The 17,217-nt window shown below is 42.6% G+C and overlaps 1 protein-coding gene across 1 annotated transcript in view; it reads left to right on the forward strand.

Moving 5' to 3' along the window:
• The window catches only part of RUVBL1 (RuvB like AAA ATPase 1), a 53,049-nt gene extending 36,254 nt beyond the window's left edge, over positions 1-16,795 (forward strand). The window contains exons 5-11 of the mRNA XM_085864129.1: positions 5,403-5,492; positions 5,653-5,802; positions 7,933-7,996; positions 8,277-8,475; positions 12,348-12,450; positions 15,998-16,089; positions 16,235-16,795. Coding sequence (XP_085720255.1) covers positions 5,403-5,492; positions 5,653-5,802; positions 7,933-7,996; positions 8,277-8,475; positions 12,348-12,450; positions 15,998-16,089; positions 16,235-16,394 — 858 coding nt within the window. The 3' untranslated portion in view covers positions 16,395-16,795. The remainder of the gene's footprint in view (positions 1-5,402; positions 5,493-5,652; positions 5,803-7,932; positions 7,997-8,276; positions 8,476-12,347; positions 12,451-15,997; positions 16,090-16,234) is intronic.
• The last annotated feature ends 422 nt before the right edge of the window (positions 16,796-17,217 follow it).

Here is a 17,217-nt window from a genome sequence, read left to right on the forward strand (position 1 = left end):
GCCTCCAAGCGCGATTTGATCTGCGAATTAGCATACACGCTCCTCCTCCGGTCTATAAAGACGTGAGCACAAGGTGACTTGGGTGTCGAGTTGGGGCGTGTGTTGGGTTGTGCTGAGCTGTGCGGTGCTGTGCTGGCTGGGCTGGTCGAGTCAAGACGAAGGTCATCGTTGAGGTTGTCGTTGCGGGGATCGGACGGCGAAGGGGACGGAGCTCGGAGTTGAGGTCGAGGGATGAGTTGTGGCGTGAAGCAGGGACGCTTAAGAGGACTCAGGGGCGAGAGTTCGCCGGAGTCTGTGCGGTCCCGAGACCCCGCTAGCGGGACGGAGCGTCCGCCATTCTCCTCTCCCGACCCCGAGCATCAACAATTCCCCCCCCCCACCCATCTGCGCTGAGATAGCGCCGGTAACCCCGTCCGCTCCCCGCCCCAAGCGTGGTGTCGACCGACCAATACGTGCCTGCGCAACGCATGCCTGGAGGAGCTCACCGACCATACCAGGTGCACGGAGTCAGGCACGTTACGCGGACATTGCGGCGAGCCCACCATCGCGCCATGAGGGCGCGGTTCAACCCCTTCAGTCTCGTGGACCTGGCCAATCACCCAGGTCCCACGTTCATTTGGTCCACGGACCTGTCTGCCTCATTGCCTGTGAGGGTGGTTTGTATTTACTTTGCTTTTGGTGTAAGTGTGTGTGTGTGTGGCGCCAGTCTATTAAGTAAACCCGTATAAGTGCTTGTACATTGCTGTATTCGGTTTTAACTCTGCGTATTGTTCTTGCTTTGACTGTGTACGTGCATTTTTGTATGATTGTAAAATACGTGCTTGTCAAACTGTTTCCCGTTTCGTTGCGTCCTTTCCTCTGGTTGAAATTTCCATCTTGCATCACGTAAAGGATTGGTAGTGGGTTGAAACACCCGATAAGTAAAACTGAACCGTCGAGGTCGGCGATAACTCCGCTCGGTTATCCCTTTAGCACGGAACGAGCTGCTTAAGCGGTTCGTGTCCGAAGTCGACCTACGACGTGGTACAACTCCTCGGTACGCTACCCGCGCGGGTACTTGGGTATATCGACATTCGGAAAGTCAACCTAATTCGCGCGGGTAGAATGCGGACTGGGTTGTGTTGAGGTTAAACCCCCACCAGTGACTGGCTCCTGGCGGTAGTTCCAGGAGGGTCATGACTGAATTGTCCGTTCCAGTCGAGTTACGTGGCCGTTCGCACGCCGGGCACCCGAAATTCGTAACAATATATATGTATATGTGTGTATGTATATATATATATATATATATATATATATATATATATATATATATATATATATATATATATATATATATGTATATATGTGTGTATATATATATATATATTTATATATGTGTGTATATATATATATATATGTATATATGTGTGTATATATATATATATATATATATATGTGTGTATGTATATATGTGTATATATATATATGTATATATGTGTATATATATATATATATATATATATATATATATATATATATATATATATATATATATATATATATATATATATATATATATATATATATCTATATCTGCAGTTGTGAATGCCAGCAGAAGCCATATTATCAATTTTGTCTATCACTTGGTCTCCATTCCTTCTTACATATTGATAGAACGAGAAATTTTTTTGTTGCTTTATTAGTCCCTTACCAGTTTCACCGGAGGGACTGTAGGTTTGCTCCTCCGTTTGTCCGTCTGTCCATCCCACCTGTAGTTTTTCCAACTTTTTCCCATGCCCTTCAACTTAATCAACTGAAACTTCGTACATCACTTTACTGTGACAAGTTACAGAACAAGTTTGAGTTTCAGAGCGTTTTGTCAATTTCTCACAGTTATGCCCTTTTTAAACATAGAAAATATCACATTATGCATGGGTCAGTATAACACCTGCCCTGTCTCCACCTCACTACTTTACACCCATATGCAAATAAGCGTATGCAAATTGTACATATGCAAATAAGCCGTACGCATATTTTGGCTTTGTGTGTCCATCGGTTTTTTTTAAATATCCCCTCTTTAGGGGACATTTATTGCTAAGCAATTCTCGCACTTGTTCATTTAAACATCTTCATCCTTGCCAACAGAGTTTGATTGGGATATAATCCAATGGTATTCTTCCTGTCGTCTGTGTTTTGCTGTGTACTTCCCACAGACATTCTGTTCAATCATACCATGAAAATGGAAGGCTTTTCCTCAAACCCTCTGCAAGTGAAACCTTTCACATGTTGTTCAGTAATTTTCTAAACAGTCTCAGTTATCCTAGTGGAAGATCTATCTGCCTAATTCATTAATGCTTGAAGAAATTAAAAATAAGTTTATATCTGGGATTATTAAAAAAAAAAAAGAAGACATTGGACTTGGTTGGAACAAGAAGAAGAATCTCGAAACATTTCCCTTTTGTTACTTGGGTGTTGTTTATAAATATTTTATTTGTGAAGCATAGCTTGAAAATTGGCAATTTTTATTTTGTTTTGAGAGGCAAATTACTGTGATTGACCTGCAAGTCCATTATCTAACGTGAGGAGAACAATACAGTAATAATGATGGGGGTGATTGCTCAGTTTCAAAAAGGAAACTCTTTTAGTTTCGCCGCATGGTTGTGGCGCAACTAAAATGGTATTACTGTCGATGTACAGATTGAGACAGAAACGGAATGCTCATTTAAAATAACTGGTAAAGAAACCGCCCTTACAGACGGGTTGATTTCCTCCCCCTCCCTCTCCCCTCTCTTTTGTGGTTTGTGGAATATTTTGTTAGGACTTATAATACCACCTTCCACCACGTGGCACTCTGCGATACACATTTCAATTGAGAGATTTGGGGTGCTCGCCCTACCCTAAACCCCTGGGACTGTTTTTTTTTAACAGCCTGTAACCAACACCTCGGGAGTATAACCACCCGTTTTTAACTCGTGACATCTAGCGATTTAAGATTGCACAGAAGCCAAATGCAGAAAGAAACTAGAAAGCGCAATCAAAGATTGCAGATCCTCACCAGAACTTGTTTTGCGTAATTCTTGTGTCGTTTTGTGTAGTGTATTTTGTGTGGCATTTGTGTACTGGTTTGTTGCGTAATTAATATGAGACAATTCGAACTGCCACTTTATAACTGCTGGCAGTGATGACCGGGTACCAAGACGTACCACTTTAATGCAACCCTGCTTTGATTGAACACCTGACCCTGACCCACGACACTATTTTTATTATTAATCAATTGAATTTAGAATGGGATTAAAATAAATTTATTTCAAATCGAATGGAAGACCAAATTGGTACAGTCCTGCATTGGAGTAATCAGAAGGAACCCAAACAAGCAAAAAACAAAGATGAAATCATCAGGAGGAACCTGGGTATGATTCACATTTTAGCAGCTACTCCTCTTCCCTCAAACCCATCCAGGCACAACCAAGTGAGCCTCATTCAAATAAATAAAAATAAACCCAGATCAAAAAATCAAATAATTCTGGCTGCCAGACCATGTGTCCGATCAGGTTGAAATTTAAAACGTGTATTCCCCATCACCATGAGATCATAATTGTGAAGTTTCATGCCGATTTAAGTGATTCCAGAGAAAATATTGTATAATATTTTTCTTCAATCCAATGTGGCTGCCAATCCATGTGACCTATCAATTATTCCTCAACAAACTAGTATACCCAAGGCTTGGGGAACATTTATGTGAAGTTTCCCCTCGATCTGTTCAGCCGTTCTGGAGAAGAATATTTATTCTATGTTTTCGGGTAAATCCAACATGGCTGCCAAGCCATGTGACCAATGATATCATCTGTGTGAACCTTTTGTTCCTCATGGTAGACAGTCATACATGTAAAGTTTCAGCTCAATCTGTTGAGCCATTTCAGAGAAGATTTTTTAAAAAAAATAAAAAAAACAATATGGCTGCCGAATCACATGACTGATGATGTCATCTTTTTTATCTCGTTTTTTTATGTTGACTATTTTATACCAAGATGACCCTGAAAATTTTTCATGCACATCAGATGTAACGTTCTACATATACAATTATGACGTCGTTACGAAGGCACCGATGATGTCATCAAAAAAAAATCACACTTATTCCCCATGAGGAGTACTTGCTGTGTGCCAAGTTTCCATCATTTCCTTGGTGTAATTTCAGAGACAGAGGTCCAAAGTTTTTTTTTTCCGTTTTTTTCAACATGGCTGCCACATCACGTGGCCTATGACGTCATCATTTTGATTAAAACATTATACACTAGCATAACCCTTGCTCTGCACGACATGTTGGGGTGGGTGTGTTTGAGAAAGGAACTGATGCAGAGTATCAGTAGTAATTTTACTTTAATGCAGTAAATGGAATACGATTTCACTGTTTCAGAACCATTTTATTTACTTTTTTTTGTAGCATGCACCTCATATGGTCTTTGAGATAATGTAAGCCGAGTATCATGTTACTCGAGCGCAGAACAAAGTCAAAGATCGGGTGACACGAAACCACAAACTCGGTAAAAATATATATATATATATATATATATGATGAGTCGTCAGTCGCACCTGCAGTGAAGATTTCGTCTCAATCCGACAAGCGGTTGTGGAGAAAAACACGAAAGTTCTGTGCGGACAAACAAACAAACGGACCCAAATGCAATACCCTCTCTTTCGGTGAGGGAAACAAACACTTGACAAATTCTATATAGTATGATGAAAGGACTACATTGAAAACATTTTGTTCATAGTCTTGGAAAAAAAAGAGGACGTGGGACTTTATTGGAACTCGGACGTGGGACTTTATTGGAACTCGAAGAAGAATCTCGAAGTCACACCATCTTGAGAGTGTGAATTGCAAATTTTGATTGGTTCAGACAGCGTACAATTTTTCCCAAGTACTGCGAAAGTGAATGTATTTGGAAGTAAAAACAAGGCGATTTGTGTTCTACAGTGTGCAAAGATATAATTTGATTGAAAGAAAGGAAAAGTTTTAAAGTCTGGTGGAAAAAAAATCAACAAACATTGAATCGAAAGTTTACCACTGTTGATGCACCTTCTTTTATACCACCTTACTTAACACGTTAAATTAATCATTCGTGCCTGTCCTTTGTGTGCTTTGTGACATCCTTAAAAACAGAAAGTTTCCTGTTTGGAATGATTTTCAATATTTTTTGGCTGCCAGACGGGCAGACAGACTGAAGCAATTGTTTTACCCTGCATTGCGTTACGTGCATGGGATAATAAGTTCTGTTGATTTTGTTAATTTGATACATAATTTTATTCCATCAGGCCATTATCTTTATGAGCACTCTTAAAGTTTGTACTGTGTTTGGAGTTTGTGAGTGATGTCATTTTATTTCCCCCTTCATCGAGTGAGAACCTATTGAAATTCCTTGCAGCTCGATCCCTCCATCTACGAAAGCCTTCAGAAAGAGAAGGTGGAAGTTGGTGATGTCATTTATATTGAGGCAAACAGCGGTGCTGTGAAGGTAGGTTGAGCATTGTTCACATATATTATGATTAATTTGTAAAAACGAAGCTGCTCTTCGTACACCTGAACGACTCAAGTTGACCGTCGTCCTTTTTGCCCACCTGCTGTATGTGTTTGTGTGTTTTTTTTTTGAGTACGTGCATGCGTGATGTGCTCAGAGGCAGGGACGCTGTGATACGTACGCCACCGAGTTTGATCTGGAGGCGGAGGAGTACGTTCCACTGCCCAAGGGAGATGTGCATAAAAAGAAGGAAGTTATTCAGGATGTGACTTTGCATGACCTGGATGTAGCCAATGCAAGGCCACAGGTGAGTGTAACTGTCAGACAAGTCTGAGCTCTGTCGACGAGCTCCATAAGCTGAAACTTTTGGGATTACTCACTTGAACCATCATTCTTTGTAGCCATTGTTCGAAATTAATTGATTTCAGAGGCGGTCGTTCTACGGCAAATTAATTTTTTTACATTTGATTATTTAACATTCAATAATCACAGGAAATGTAATTTTTCCATTCTGTCTGTAATCTTTATGAAAGTTGTTTTGCTGAAAGGTGTTCTTGAAACATATTGACATGCTCAACTTTAGCAGGTAAAGTGGTTCCCAAGGTATGATCTTCAAAATGTAACCACGTTATCGACTCCGGCCTTGCATTCTTCCTCCTTCGACATTGCAGTGTCTTATATTGGTGAGGGACTGCACTTTCACACAAAGCCATGAACAACCACCTTTGAAGACCCTTTCGCCTGACATCGAGCACTTTCAGGCATGATCAGCCTTCAATACTTGTCTGTTTTAGAAGTCGACACGGCTATTCTACGTGCCCTGAAAGTGTAATAGTGGGCAGAAAAATAGAGCCCAATAAATTGCCGAAGTTGTGGCCAAAAACATGCATTCAACAGCAACATCAGAGAGAAAGAGTGATGCTGAAGGTAAGGTAAAATAAGTCACCTGGGTATGGGAACACTACACACACTCATATGAGGGCTTTTACACTGCGTCTTCTTCAAGGCCGCCTTCATCCCTCAGCCGATTATTTTCTTTCTGTCACCATTGGAGGATCCACTCTGGTGAGAATGTCTGAGTGGAGTAGTGAGAATCTCTGGATTTCAGAGGTTATAAAATGATGGGCACAGTTGTCATGGCTGTATAGTGTAGATAATTCAGTGCGATCCCTTCATCTATTATGACATGCCTCAACCACTGGGAGTTTCCATACTCACTTCATCAAGTCCTAACTTCTTGTCTTCACGGGATGCTTTGTCGACCTGTGCTTCAGGAGACTACCAGTATACTTCCTTGACGACACTGGTCCCGGTTCTTGGCATGAAGCTATGAAGCATCTTGGCGGCCTGATCGCTCAGCAATTGTGACAGTCGAACTACACATTTAGGATGAAAAACAATCTTCATGCTTGGGTATTCATCTTTTAAAGCCTGGTATGTCTCAATTAAGAAATCTTTTCGTCCGAACCGCCACCCCCTCCCACCCTCCCACCCTCTACCAAGCAACACAGCAGTTTTTGGGTTCAACTTTACGTGACATGAAACGTACACCTTTCCCCCTGTTCAGTTGCTCGGTGCATGTATGAATAGTCTGTCGATGTATTGGGATGTTATGGAGAGCCTGAGTCATCTTGTGGTTCTCTTAACCAAAAAGTCTGCAGCACGTGCTTCGATCAGACATCCTAACATGACATCCTAACATCCTAATTGACATAAAAAAAAACACTTCTCTCGAGGTCAACTAGATTTTTGTAGATGTGAAGCTCGATGTATCATCTGCTTGGATTAGTTGGTGGATGTTAAAAATACAATGGTGTCTTTCATGAAAAGAGGCGAGCTATCGTCGATACCCTGAACAAATTTCAAATCCCTGCCCAAACCACCTTCAGTCTAACGTCCGGTCTAGCCAGTTGGTTTGTGAAAGATGTGAGCCAAAGACTATCTCCGACTGACCCCACAAGATGGTGGGGATAACTTGGGGAGTAGTTGTTTTAGTAATTATGAAAGGGGAGGGGTGAAGGGCTGCAGTCAATATAAATCTTTGAGAAGTCATATCTCAGGAACCACTTCACCAACGATGCTCTTCTTTGGTCGTCTGGAGATATCTTTAAAGAACTACTTTCAACGTACCAACTTTATTTGGAAATGGTGAGTAAATTGCCATGGTGACGTAGAATGTTTTCTTTTTGTTTATCCTCCTCGTGCTGTGTGTTACATACTTCTTCCGAGGCAGGTTCTTAGCTCGGGTTACAATCCTGGACTGGTTGCCACTCCGACGCAGGATACTTGATTGAGAGTCCATTAATTTGGAATTTGGCCCAGGGTACCAAGCGATAGCTCGTTCTGAAGGGGTATGGAATGACCCTCACATTTAATGATTTTGTTTGTGTTGAAGTGATCTGTTGGCAGTGAAGTGGGTTTCTTTGCATGTCTACAGGGAGGCCAGGACATTCTGTCAATGATGGGCCAACTTATGAAGCCCAAAAAGACAGAAATTACAGGTAAGAGTTCCTCTTGATCACTTGTGTTGAGGAGTTTTCTTGTTTGATGTTCCATTCTGAACATTTACTCTATGATTCTGTGATCCCAGGTTCAAATCTCCTGTATGATATTGATTTGCCCATTGTCTCCTAATGTTGTTAGAAAATACCTCGAATTGCATTGACATCTCTGAATACCTTCCCTCCTGCACGTAATCCGATGGGAACACCAAACGTGCCAACCCATAATTATTATTTGTGAAGTAAATTCCCACAATTTTCCTTCTTCTCGATTGAGCAGACAAGCTGCGCGCAGAGATCAACAAGGTGGTGAACAAGTACATAGACCAGGGCATCGCTGAGCTTGTGCCCGGTGTGCTCTTCATTGATGAGGTGCATATGCTGGACATCGAGTGCTTTACGTACCTTCACCGTGCCCTCGAATCCTCCATTGCCCCCATCGTTATCTTTGCCACAAATCGTGGCAAATGTGTTGTGCGGTAAGTACTTTGAGGGTGCTGGTGCCTCTCTTTGTGTCTTCTTTTGTGCTCCTTTGTTTCAGTTTTCTTTGCCTCTCCCTCAATTTAATTTCCCATCTGCTTTTGGGATGCATTTGGGGCACTTGGAAATTTCGACATTTTTGTGGACCAGCATCTGTCACGTCATTGTGGATAATTTAAAATGCTTGCAAATTGGTTGGAAAACTCAGCAGTTCATGACTGACAGAAGGTTTAACGGAAATACCCGACAGGATGAAAGTTTTTAATCTTTTCTTTGTTGGTCCGTATGTCAATCTGGCAAAGAGTTACGTGTTGCACCAGATGCCATCTAATGTGCAATTGCTGGTCTCTCTACTGAATGCCCGGTTGTTCTCAGCATACTTCAGCTTGGTGAACAGTATACAATCCAATGACCAGGGTCTTTGGTGCTGCCGACCTGGTCCATTGGGAAGGCATACTGTTTGTTTGCCATTACCTTTCCCAGCAGCCTCAGTGCAGTTCAGAATTTGACCAGGATGCCTCTCTTGTGAAAGACACCGTGACGTGTTTCACCTCCACAAACGAATGCTAGCAGATGGGACAGCCGGCTTCACTTCCCTCTGAATAATGGTACACTCGCTGATGCAGCAACATGCCTCTGAAGGCACCAGTACGACAGTTTATAGTTGCGTCAAGAATAGAGGCCAGATTAGACAGCTGAAAGGCGAGTGTACGCATTCCTGGACTGTCCAGTCGACCCAATTGGAAGAATACTGGATTTTAATTGGATAAAAGGCATGTCTGATCCACACATTGAAATCGTTGCTCGATGCCTTCGGCATATATTTAGCACAGGTGTGTTGTGAGTCTCCTTTTGATGTAAGATGCTGCATCGAGGTATAACCAGTAATACTCCCTTGCATTTCCTTTTGTTTGTAAAGAGGATTAGGTGGGCCTCTTGTAATGCTATGCTTCCTCCCTTATTTGATTTATCTGTCGCACTTTTCATTCAAGTAAGCTTTATATGTCATCACAGCTGAAGGCCGGAGGCATTATGGTGTTGTGGAAATGGCCCCATTGGGGTAGAACTGTTTAGTAAAACGTCAGGCTTTTTTTTTTTAGTATTTCTTTAGTACAAGCCTGACATATTATTCGTGTAATAGATAGACGGTTCATCTTCCCTCCCATTCTCTGGATCTACGATCGAGACTTATAATCCCCATGAGTCCATGGTTTCCATTATTGGGTAGTCGATCCAGTCGAAAAAATTTTTTGGAATCTACCCTTATTATCAGTATGTCTGTCTGTCTGTCTGTCTGTTCGGTCCAGTGCACCGTTAATACAATGGCGATTTCGATGAAACTTGGTTGGTAGGTTCATACCAAACCTAGTTGTGTGAAAATGAGAACCGTTGCTGTGGACACCACCGTTGCCTAGCAACGGGACTTTGAAATTTTTGAAAAATCATAAAAATTATTTTTTCGAAAATCAAAAATCGGGCCACGAGCGACTGTGGGCTGTACATTCAGCCATATTGTCAAAAATTTCCAGCCGGATCCTATGAAAACTGTCGGAGAAGATAGACTTTGAATGAACCCTGGTCGAAAACAATAAAAAAACGAAGTTTGTTATATCTCAGAGACTATGAGTCAGATATACATGAAACTGGCATGAAACTGGTATTTTCACGAAAAAAAAACAATCTGCAGCATTAACCCTTGAAGCTCGAATCATGAATTTTCTTGTGCTTAATCCTCAGGTCATTCCCCATCGAACGGGCCCATCGCGTCAGGTTTATTGGGTAGTCGACTACCCATGTCCGCCTACCGGCTTGTTTCCTCTGTTGTCTATTTTTTCTGTTCTCTTTTGAAAGCGCTCCCAAAAACTTGAAGCGTGAGGCAGGTGGGAGACTAAACAGCAGTTAAATCACCGCAGAGGGTGTGTGGAGGAACCGTTACGCACATGGCTTTTTGCAGTTCCTCTCATGCTGAGCCATTACGCCCGAAGCACACGATAAGGCAGGGTGCCAGAAGACACAAGAGCTTTGATGAGAGAAAGTTGTGCTTTGATGGGAGAAGGCTGGGTTTCGCTTTGCCAACAGTCAAGTTGCATTTCACTTCCCTCTGGCCACGGAACTCACCCTGCAAAGGAATTTAACTGCCAACCACCTGCTGAGTCACCCATGCAGACAGCCACCCCTGTCTCTCTCGATCTCTCCCCTGAACAACTGCCCTGCAAGGGAATTGAACTGCCCAACCTCTTGCACATCTCGACCTCTGGCTTGCCCGACCAACTCTCTCCATTGTCTTGTTCTTGTTGAACCCTGTGTTTGTCTATTTTTTCATGTTAATGAAAGGCCTTTAAGATTTGGATAACTAAGGAATATACCGATTGCTTGATTTGTATTGAGTACACATATACCGGTAGTGAGTGAGGGTTTTATTACCAGCTGGTTGCGTCATTTATTTATGATCGTGATTGTTTCATTCTTGTATCCTTACCCCATGCCATTTCTTTTATAAAACACACTTGGTTTTGGGACGGATTCCACTTGTTCTGGTTGCTTTGTTTGGTGGTTTCGGCTGGTTGCAGTTTAGTTAGGAGGGCGGTTGAAACCACATTAGACTGCGGTCGTTACCAATGTTTGCTCGGCCTAATTACAACGGTCACAGCTGTCTATCGGCATTTCACCTGGCTAATTCCACAGTCCCACGAGTATTGTAACTTGGTAGACAGGCCCGGGAACTTACTAGTGACCGCAGACTTGGTTTTTGGTTGCAGTCATTTTAACACGACCCGGGGAACTCGAAAAGGGCAACTGGAACGGACCGTGGCTGTAACCATGTTTTTGATTCGTCTGTCAATGTGTGCGTGTGTACCTCCTTTATCATTGTTTTATTAGCACGATAACTTGTGAACCACTGAAGGGATTTCCAGCACATATGGCACAAGTTTATAATGTAATACAAATATTAATTGAGTACATTTTGTGTTCAAATGGTCAAAAGGCATGTGCCTTTGATTTGAAAATATGTTTGGTGCTGCAATAACTTGTGAACCACAAAGGGGATTTCAAGCAAATATGGCACAAGTACGGGTGGCAATACAAAGATGAACTGATTCAATTTGGGTTCAACAGGTCAAAGGTCAAGTACCTTTTCAGAATCATTTTGCAGGCCGTAACTCGAGGTAAAAGCATATGATGTTGTCCTTCTGCTTCTCTCTTTTTTTTCTCTCTCTCTTGTGCTCTCTCTCACGTGACCTTAAATTACCTCCGCCACCGAAGGTGGACGAAGGTCATGTTTTCACCCCTGTCTGTTGCTTCTCTGTGAGCAGGATATCTCAAAACGTTGTTGACAGATTCGGTTGGCAGGTTTTGGTGGGCAGGTTGGGTGTGTGACAAAGACGAATTGCTTTGATGTTGGTGAAGATCCGCAGACTGTAAATTTTTAAAGCGATTCTTCACCAATGAGAGAAGGGGTGGAAAAAATGATATGTAGCATGATATTTCAAAAAGTTGTGGATGGATCATTACATGGCAAAATTTGGTGGATGAGTTGGGTAAGTGACAAAAACATGCTGATTAGATTTTGGTTAAGGTCTGGATGCAGATCCGGCCTATCAGTGGGATACAGAACGTAAACTGTTCAGCCTGGCAGAGGTATGCGCTCTCCCGAATACTGTTCATGTGACCGATGATTGAGATCAAACATAATAGTGAGTTGACAACTAACGTGGTTGGAGTTTAAATCTTAAAAAAAAACCTCAGAAGTTCCATAAATCTGCATCCGACCTGTACCTAAACTGGACATGATACTTGACACTTTCTTCATACAATGGTCTTTTGCCCTCATTCTCACAAACGCTGCCTTTCCCTTTTCTCTCCCCCGCAGTGGGACGGACGATATCTCATCACCACACGGCATTCCACTGGACCTTCTCGATCGTGTTATGATCATCCGGACCATGCTTTACACGCCAGAAGAGATGATCCAGGTGAGCTTGTGCACTCGCATTGGATATTTTGCAATGGAAAAAAAACTTAAACAATGTAATCTTTATTGCAGGATCGATATTGTTTCGAATTTTGGGAGTGACCTCAAAATTTAAATTTATTGTTTGTTTAAAAATAAAATAAAGGCACAGCCAACTAACAAATTGTATCGAGTACTTTACCATCCAGGAACTACAACACCAGTTTCCAGTTTTGGCTCGTGCCGGCCATTTTATATACGGTTTGCAACCCATTTCTGTCCTTGGGTATTCGGAGCTTCATTATCAAATTGAAAGATGAGATTCCAGTTGGTAATAAATCCAGAGTGCTTTATTGCAGTGCTTGCAAGGACTGTACCAAATGTTACATCGGTGAGACTGGGAGGAACTTAAAGCTGAGGTTGGAAGAACACCTTTGGGCAACACGATTTTGCAGGGTGATGAAGTTGGCAGGACCGTGTCATTTCCTGGAATCATCCAATGTGTTTTACCTGGCTGTAACCCCTATGTTAAACAACACAATCAATCGACATCAAAAAATTGGTTCTCAAGGCATGGCATGCCAAAGGCTGGGAATGTGATCTAACTGGTGAATCGATTGACAAGCGTACGCAACACAAAACACAAATGGAGATTGTGAGAACGAGATGGTGCAAGATAGCAATAATAGGTCTTCTTCATTCTTTTGCAGCACAAGACTCTGGCCTTGCCCCCCCCCTCCTGCTCTGTCTGTGCTCTGCCCCCCCTCCCCCCTATATTTCTGCAGGGCGATCAAGTGATACCAAAATCAAGAATTACTGCTCACCTTCACTCTTTCATTCCTCTTTTTTTTTCCCTGCTCTTAGAACAAACTCCCACACTCTCTTCAATCCCACTGTTCCCTCCAGGTCTTCAAAACATCTGTTCACAATCATCTCATATCTTCCCCCATCCAAAACCTTGATCTTTTCTAACCACATTAATCCACCTCAAACTCACCTTCCTCAAGTTCCCTGGTATCCTTCCTGAAAGTCCTTGTTCGTCCATCTTGTTTACCCCATGTACCCTTCCACAGATCTCCTAATGTGTCTGTTCCCCACTGTTTTGTTTTTCCCTCTCCCACCCCTCTTGTCTCCTGCTCCCCTTGTTAAATGTCCGTGTGTTGGCTCTTATACGAGCCTCGACAACGTATACAAAAAAAGGCTGTGGGGTAGCATTATTGGCTGAGGGTGCGACAGTGCCGTTGCTGCAATGCCCTCTGCTGGTTAGGGCTGGAATTTGGCCATGGTGCCTGCGATAGCTCACCTACTCTTCGCGAAGGACACCAAGGGATCATTAACGTCCACCGAATGCTGACGGATGGGACGCCTGTTTAACGTCCATCCGAGGGACGGCACACACATTTATGAATCGCCCGACCAGTGAAACACCGGGATAACAGTTTACAGCTGAGTTGGGATTCCAATCCCAGGCTACACAGCTTGGAGGTCGGTGTGTGTATCTCCAGAACATCCTTTCAGCCCCCACAACTGTTTGTGAGCTATTTTGATCCAGGAACGAGCAGTCTAACGATGATTATGATGCTGTGATAATGGTCTCGCACTCCTTTAACTCCCTGCCATGTCACGTGGTTCAAAATGAGTTGCGAACTGGATATAATATGGCCACTACGTGTCAGAGTTGGAACATACAGTGGGAGAACAAGTATTTGATACACTGCCGATTTTGCAGGTTTTCCCACTTACAAAGCACGTAGAGGTCTGTAATTTTTATCATAGGTACACTTCAACTGTGAAAGACAGAATCTAAAACAAAAATCCTGAAAATCACATTGTATGATTTTTAAAGAATTAATTTGCATTTTATTGCATGAAATAAGTATTTGATCACCTACCAACCAGAAAGAAGTCCGGCTCTCACAGACCTGTTAGTTTTGTCTTTAAGAAGCCCTCACATTCTCCACTCATTACCTGTATTAACTGCACCTGTTTGAACTCGTTATTTGCATGAAAGACAGCTATCCACACTCAATCAATCAGACTCCAACCTCTCTACAATGGGCAAGACCAGAGAGCTGTCTAAGGACATCAGGGACAAAATTGTAGACTTGCACAATGCTGGGATGGGCTACTGCACAATGCTGGGATGGGTTACAGGACAATAGGCAAGCAGCTTGGTGAGAAGGCAACAACTGTTGGCGTAATTATTAGAAAATGGAAGAAGTTCAAGATAACAGCCAATCTCCCTCGGTCTGGGGCTCCATGCAAGATCTCACCTCGTGGAGCCTCGATGATCATGAGAAAGGTGAGGGATCAACCCAGAACTACACGGCAGGACCTGGTCAATGACCTGAAGAGAGCTGGGACCACAGTATCAAAGAAAACCATAAGTAACACACTACGCCGTCATGGATTAAAATCCTGCAGCACACACAAGGTCCCTCTGCTCAAGCCAGCACATGTCCAGGCCCGTCAGAAGTTTGCCAATGACCATCTGGATGATCCAGAGGAGGAATGGGAGAAGGTCATGTGGTCTGATGAGACCAAAATAGAGCTTGTTGGTTTAAACTCCACTCGCCGTGTTTGGAGGAAGAAGAAGGATGAGTACAACCCCAAGAACACCATCCCAACCGTGAAGCATGGAGGTGGAAACATCATTCTTTGGGGATTATTTTCTGCAAAGGGGACAGGACGACTGCACCGTATTGAGGGGAGGATGGATGGGGCCATGTATCGTGAGATCTTGGCCAACAACATCCTTCCCTCAACAAGAGCATTGAAGATGGGGCATGGCTGGGTCTTCCAGCATGACAACGACCCGAAACACACAGCCAGGGCAACTAAGGAGTGGCTCCGTAAGAAGCATCTCAAGGTCCTTGAGTGGCCAAGCCAGTCTCCAGACCTGAACCCAATAGAAAATCTTTGGAGGGAGCTGAAAGTCTGTGTTGCCCAGCGACAGCCCCGAAACCTGAAGGATCTGGAGAAGATCTGTATGGAGGAGTGGGCCAAAATCCCTGCTGCCATCTGTGCAAACCTAGTTAAGAACTACAGGAAACATCTGATCTCTGTAATTGCAAACAAAGGTTTCTCTACCAAATATTAAGTTCTGTTTTTCTGATGTATCAAATACTTATTTCATGCAATAAAATGCAAATTAATTATTTAAAAATCATACAATGTGATTTTTCCGGATTTTTGTTTTAGATTCCATCTTTCACAGTTGAAGTGTACCTATGATAAAAATTACAGACCACTACTTGCTTTGAAAGTGGGAAAACCTCGGCAGTGTATCAAATACTTGTTCTCCCCACTGCAAGCTTGAAGAAATTTGTGGAACACAGATTAATCATCACCTCAGGCTCAGCCCGATCTCACCTGTTTGAGTCAAAATCGGTAGATTTGTGCTTTCTACAATTTGTTGGTTCGTTGTGCATGTATATATCTTTTTTTCTGAGTGATGGATAATTAATCACAACCATTTAAACCTTCAATGTTTTTCCTTCTTTGGGATTATTCTCTTCCATGTTGATAATCCACCTGTAGTTTTATTGTCCACCTGTGATTTGTTATAGATAATAAAGATCCGCGCACAGATTGAGAGCATCAAGATCGCAGATGAGCCTCTTGCACACCTCGGAGAAATTGGTGCCAAGACCACTCTGCGGTGCGCGACTTTTCTATTGACGTACTCACATGGGTGGGGGTGGTGGGGTTACTCGAGTACGAATCTTGATTCATGAGGGGTGGGGGACACATGACCTTCTGTCCAGAATTTTTGTGAGTGGATAATCGGTCCCCATTGTTTGCAGCTATGCGGTGCAACTCCTCACTCCAGCTAACCTCCTCGCCAAGACGCACGGTAAAGAGGTCATCGGGAAGGAGCACGTCGAAGAGATCAACGAACTCTTCTACGATGCCAAATCTTCAGCGAAGATCTTGGCAGAGCAGGAAGATCGTTACATGAAATGAACTTCATGTCGTGACTTTGGCGATGATTGGAAGGAATTGCTTTTTGGAACCTTCTGCCGGTTGGTCTATTTGCAATGCTAATGTGAAAAAAGTCCATTTATGTTTGACCCTCAAGATAACTTTGCATTTCCACATGAATTTGTATAATTTTTGCAGTTTGCTCAAACACATTGTCAGTTGCTAATGTTTTGAAAGTAAAAAAAAAAAAATTCTAAAGGAGGGAGTTGACACCAGATTGAGATGTCTCTCAAGACAAGAGATCCCCCTTTCGCTAGCACAATAATTAGACAGAGAAAGGCAGTTGAAAAATTATTTGTATTTTCCAGTTTATTCATTGCAAGAGAAGTGTTGCTACCATAATGGAGTTCGGGAGACTTGTATTAAAGATAACTTTGCAATAACCTTTCGCTGTTATGCACACTCATTCATTTGACCCCTCAAACACCTGCCGAATCATAAACTGGTGACATTTAATGACTTTGTGTGTAATTAATCAGATATTGCAATGAATGAATGACTTGCAGGTTCAGCGGTTCATAGTTAATTACTCAATGAAACTTGCTTTAGGCATCAGAAATGATGGTTTAAAAACAGTGATTACCTGGGGTTGAGAGGAATTTTCTCGGTGGTTGTTTTGCTGAAACAAGAGCCACCTGGGCTTGTTAATGCAGTGGATAGTATCCACTGATTACAGCCTTAAGGTGTGGATGGAGTTGAGGCCAAAGCCCCAACACCTAATGTACTGCAAATTAAATAAATACAAAATTGTCGGCACCATGAAATCGGCAGGCGTGCAGTATCTTGCAACAAGATTATGTCCAAT

This window comes from Eptatretus burgeri, chromosome 18 (assembly GCF_056783735.1).
Source record: "Eptatretus burgeri isolate ZD-2024b chromosome 18, Ebu_testis_v1, whole genome shotgun sequence".
NCBI classification, from domain to species: domain Eukaryota; kingdom Metazoa; phylum Chordata; class Myxini; order Myxiniformes; family Myxinidae; genus Eptatretus; species Eptatretus burgeri.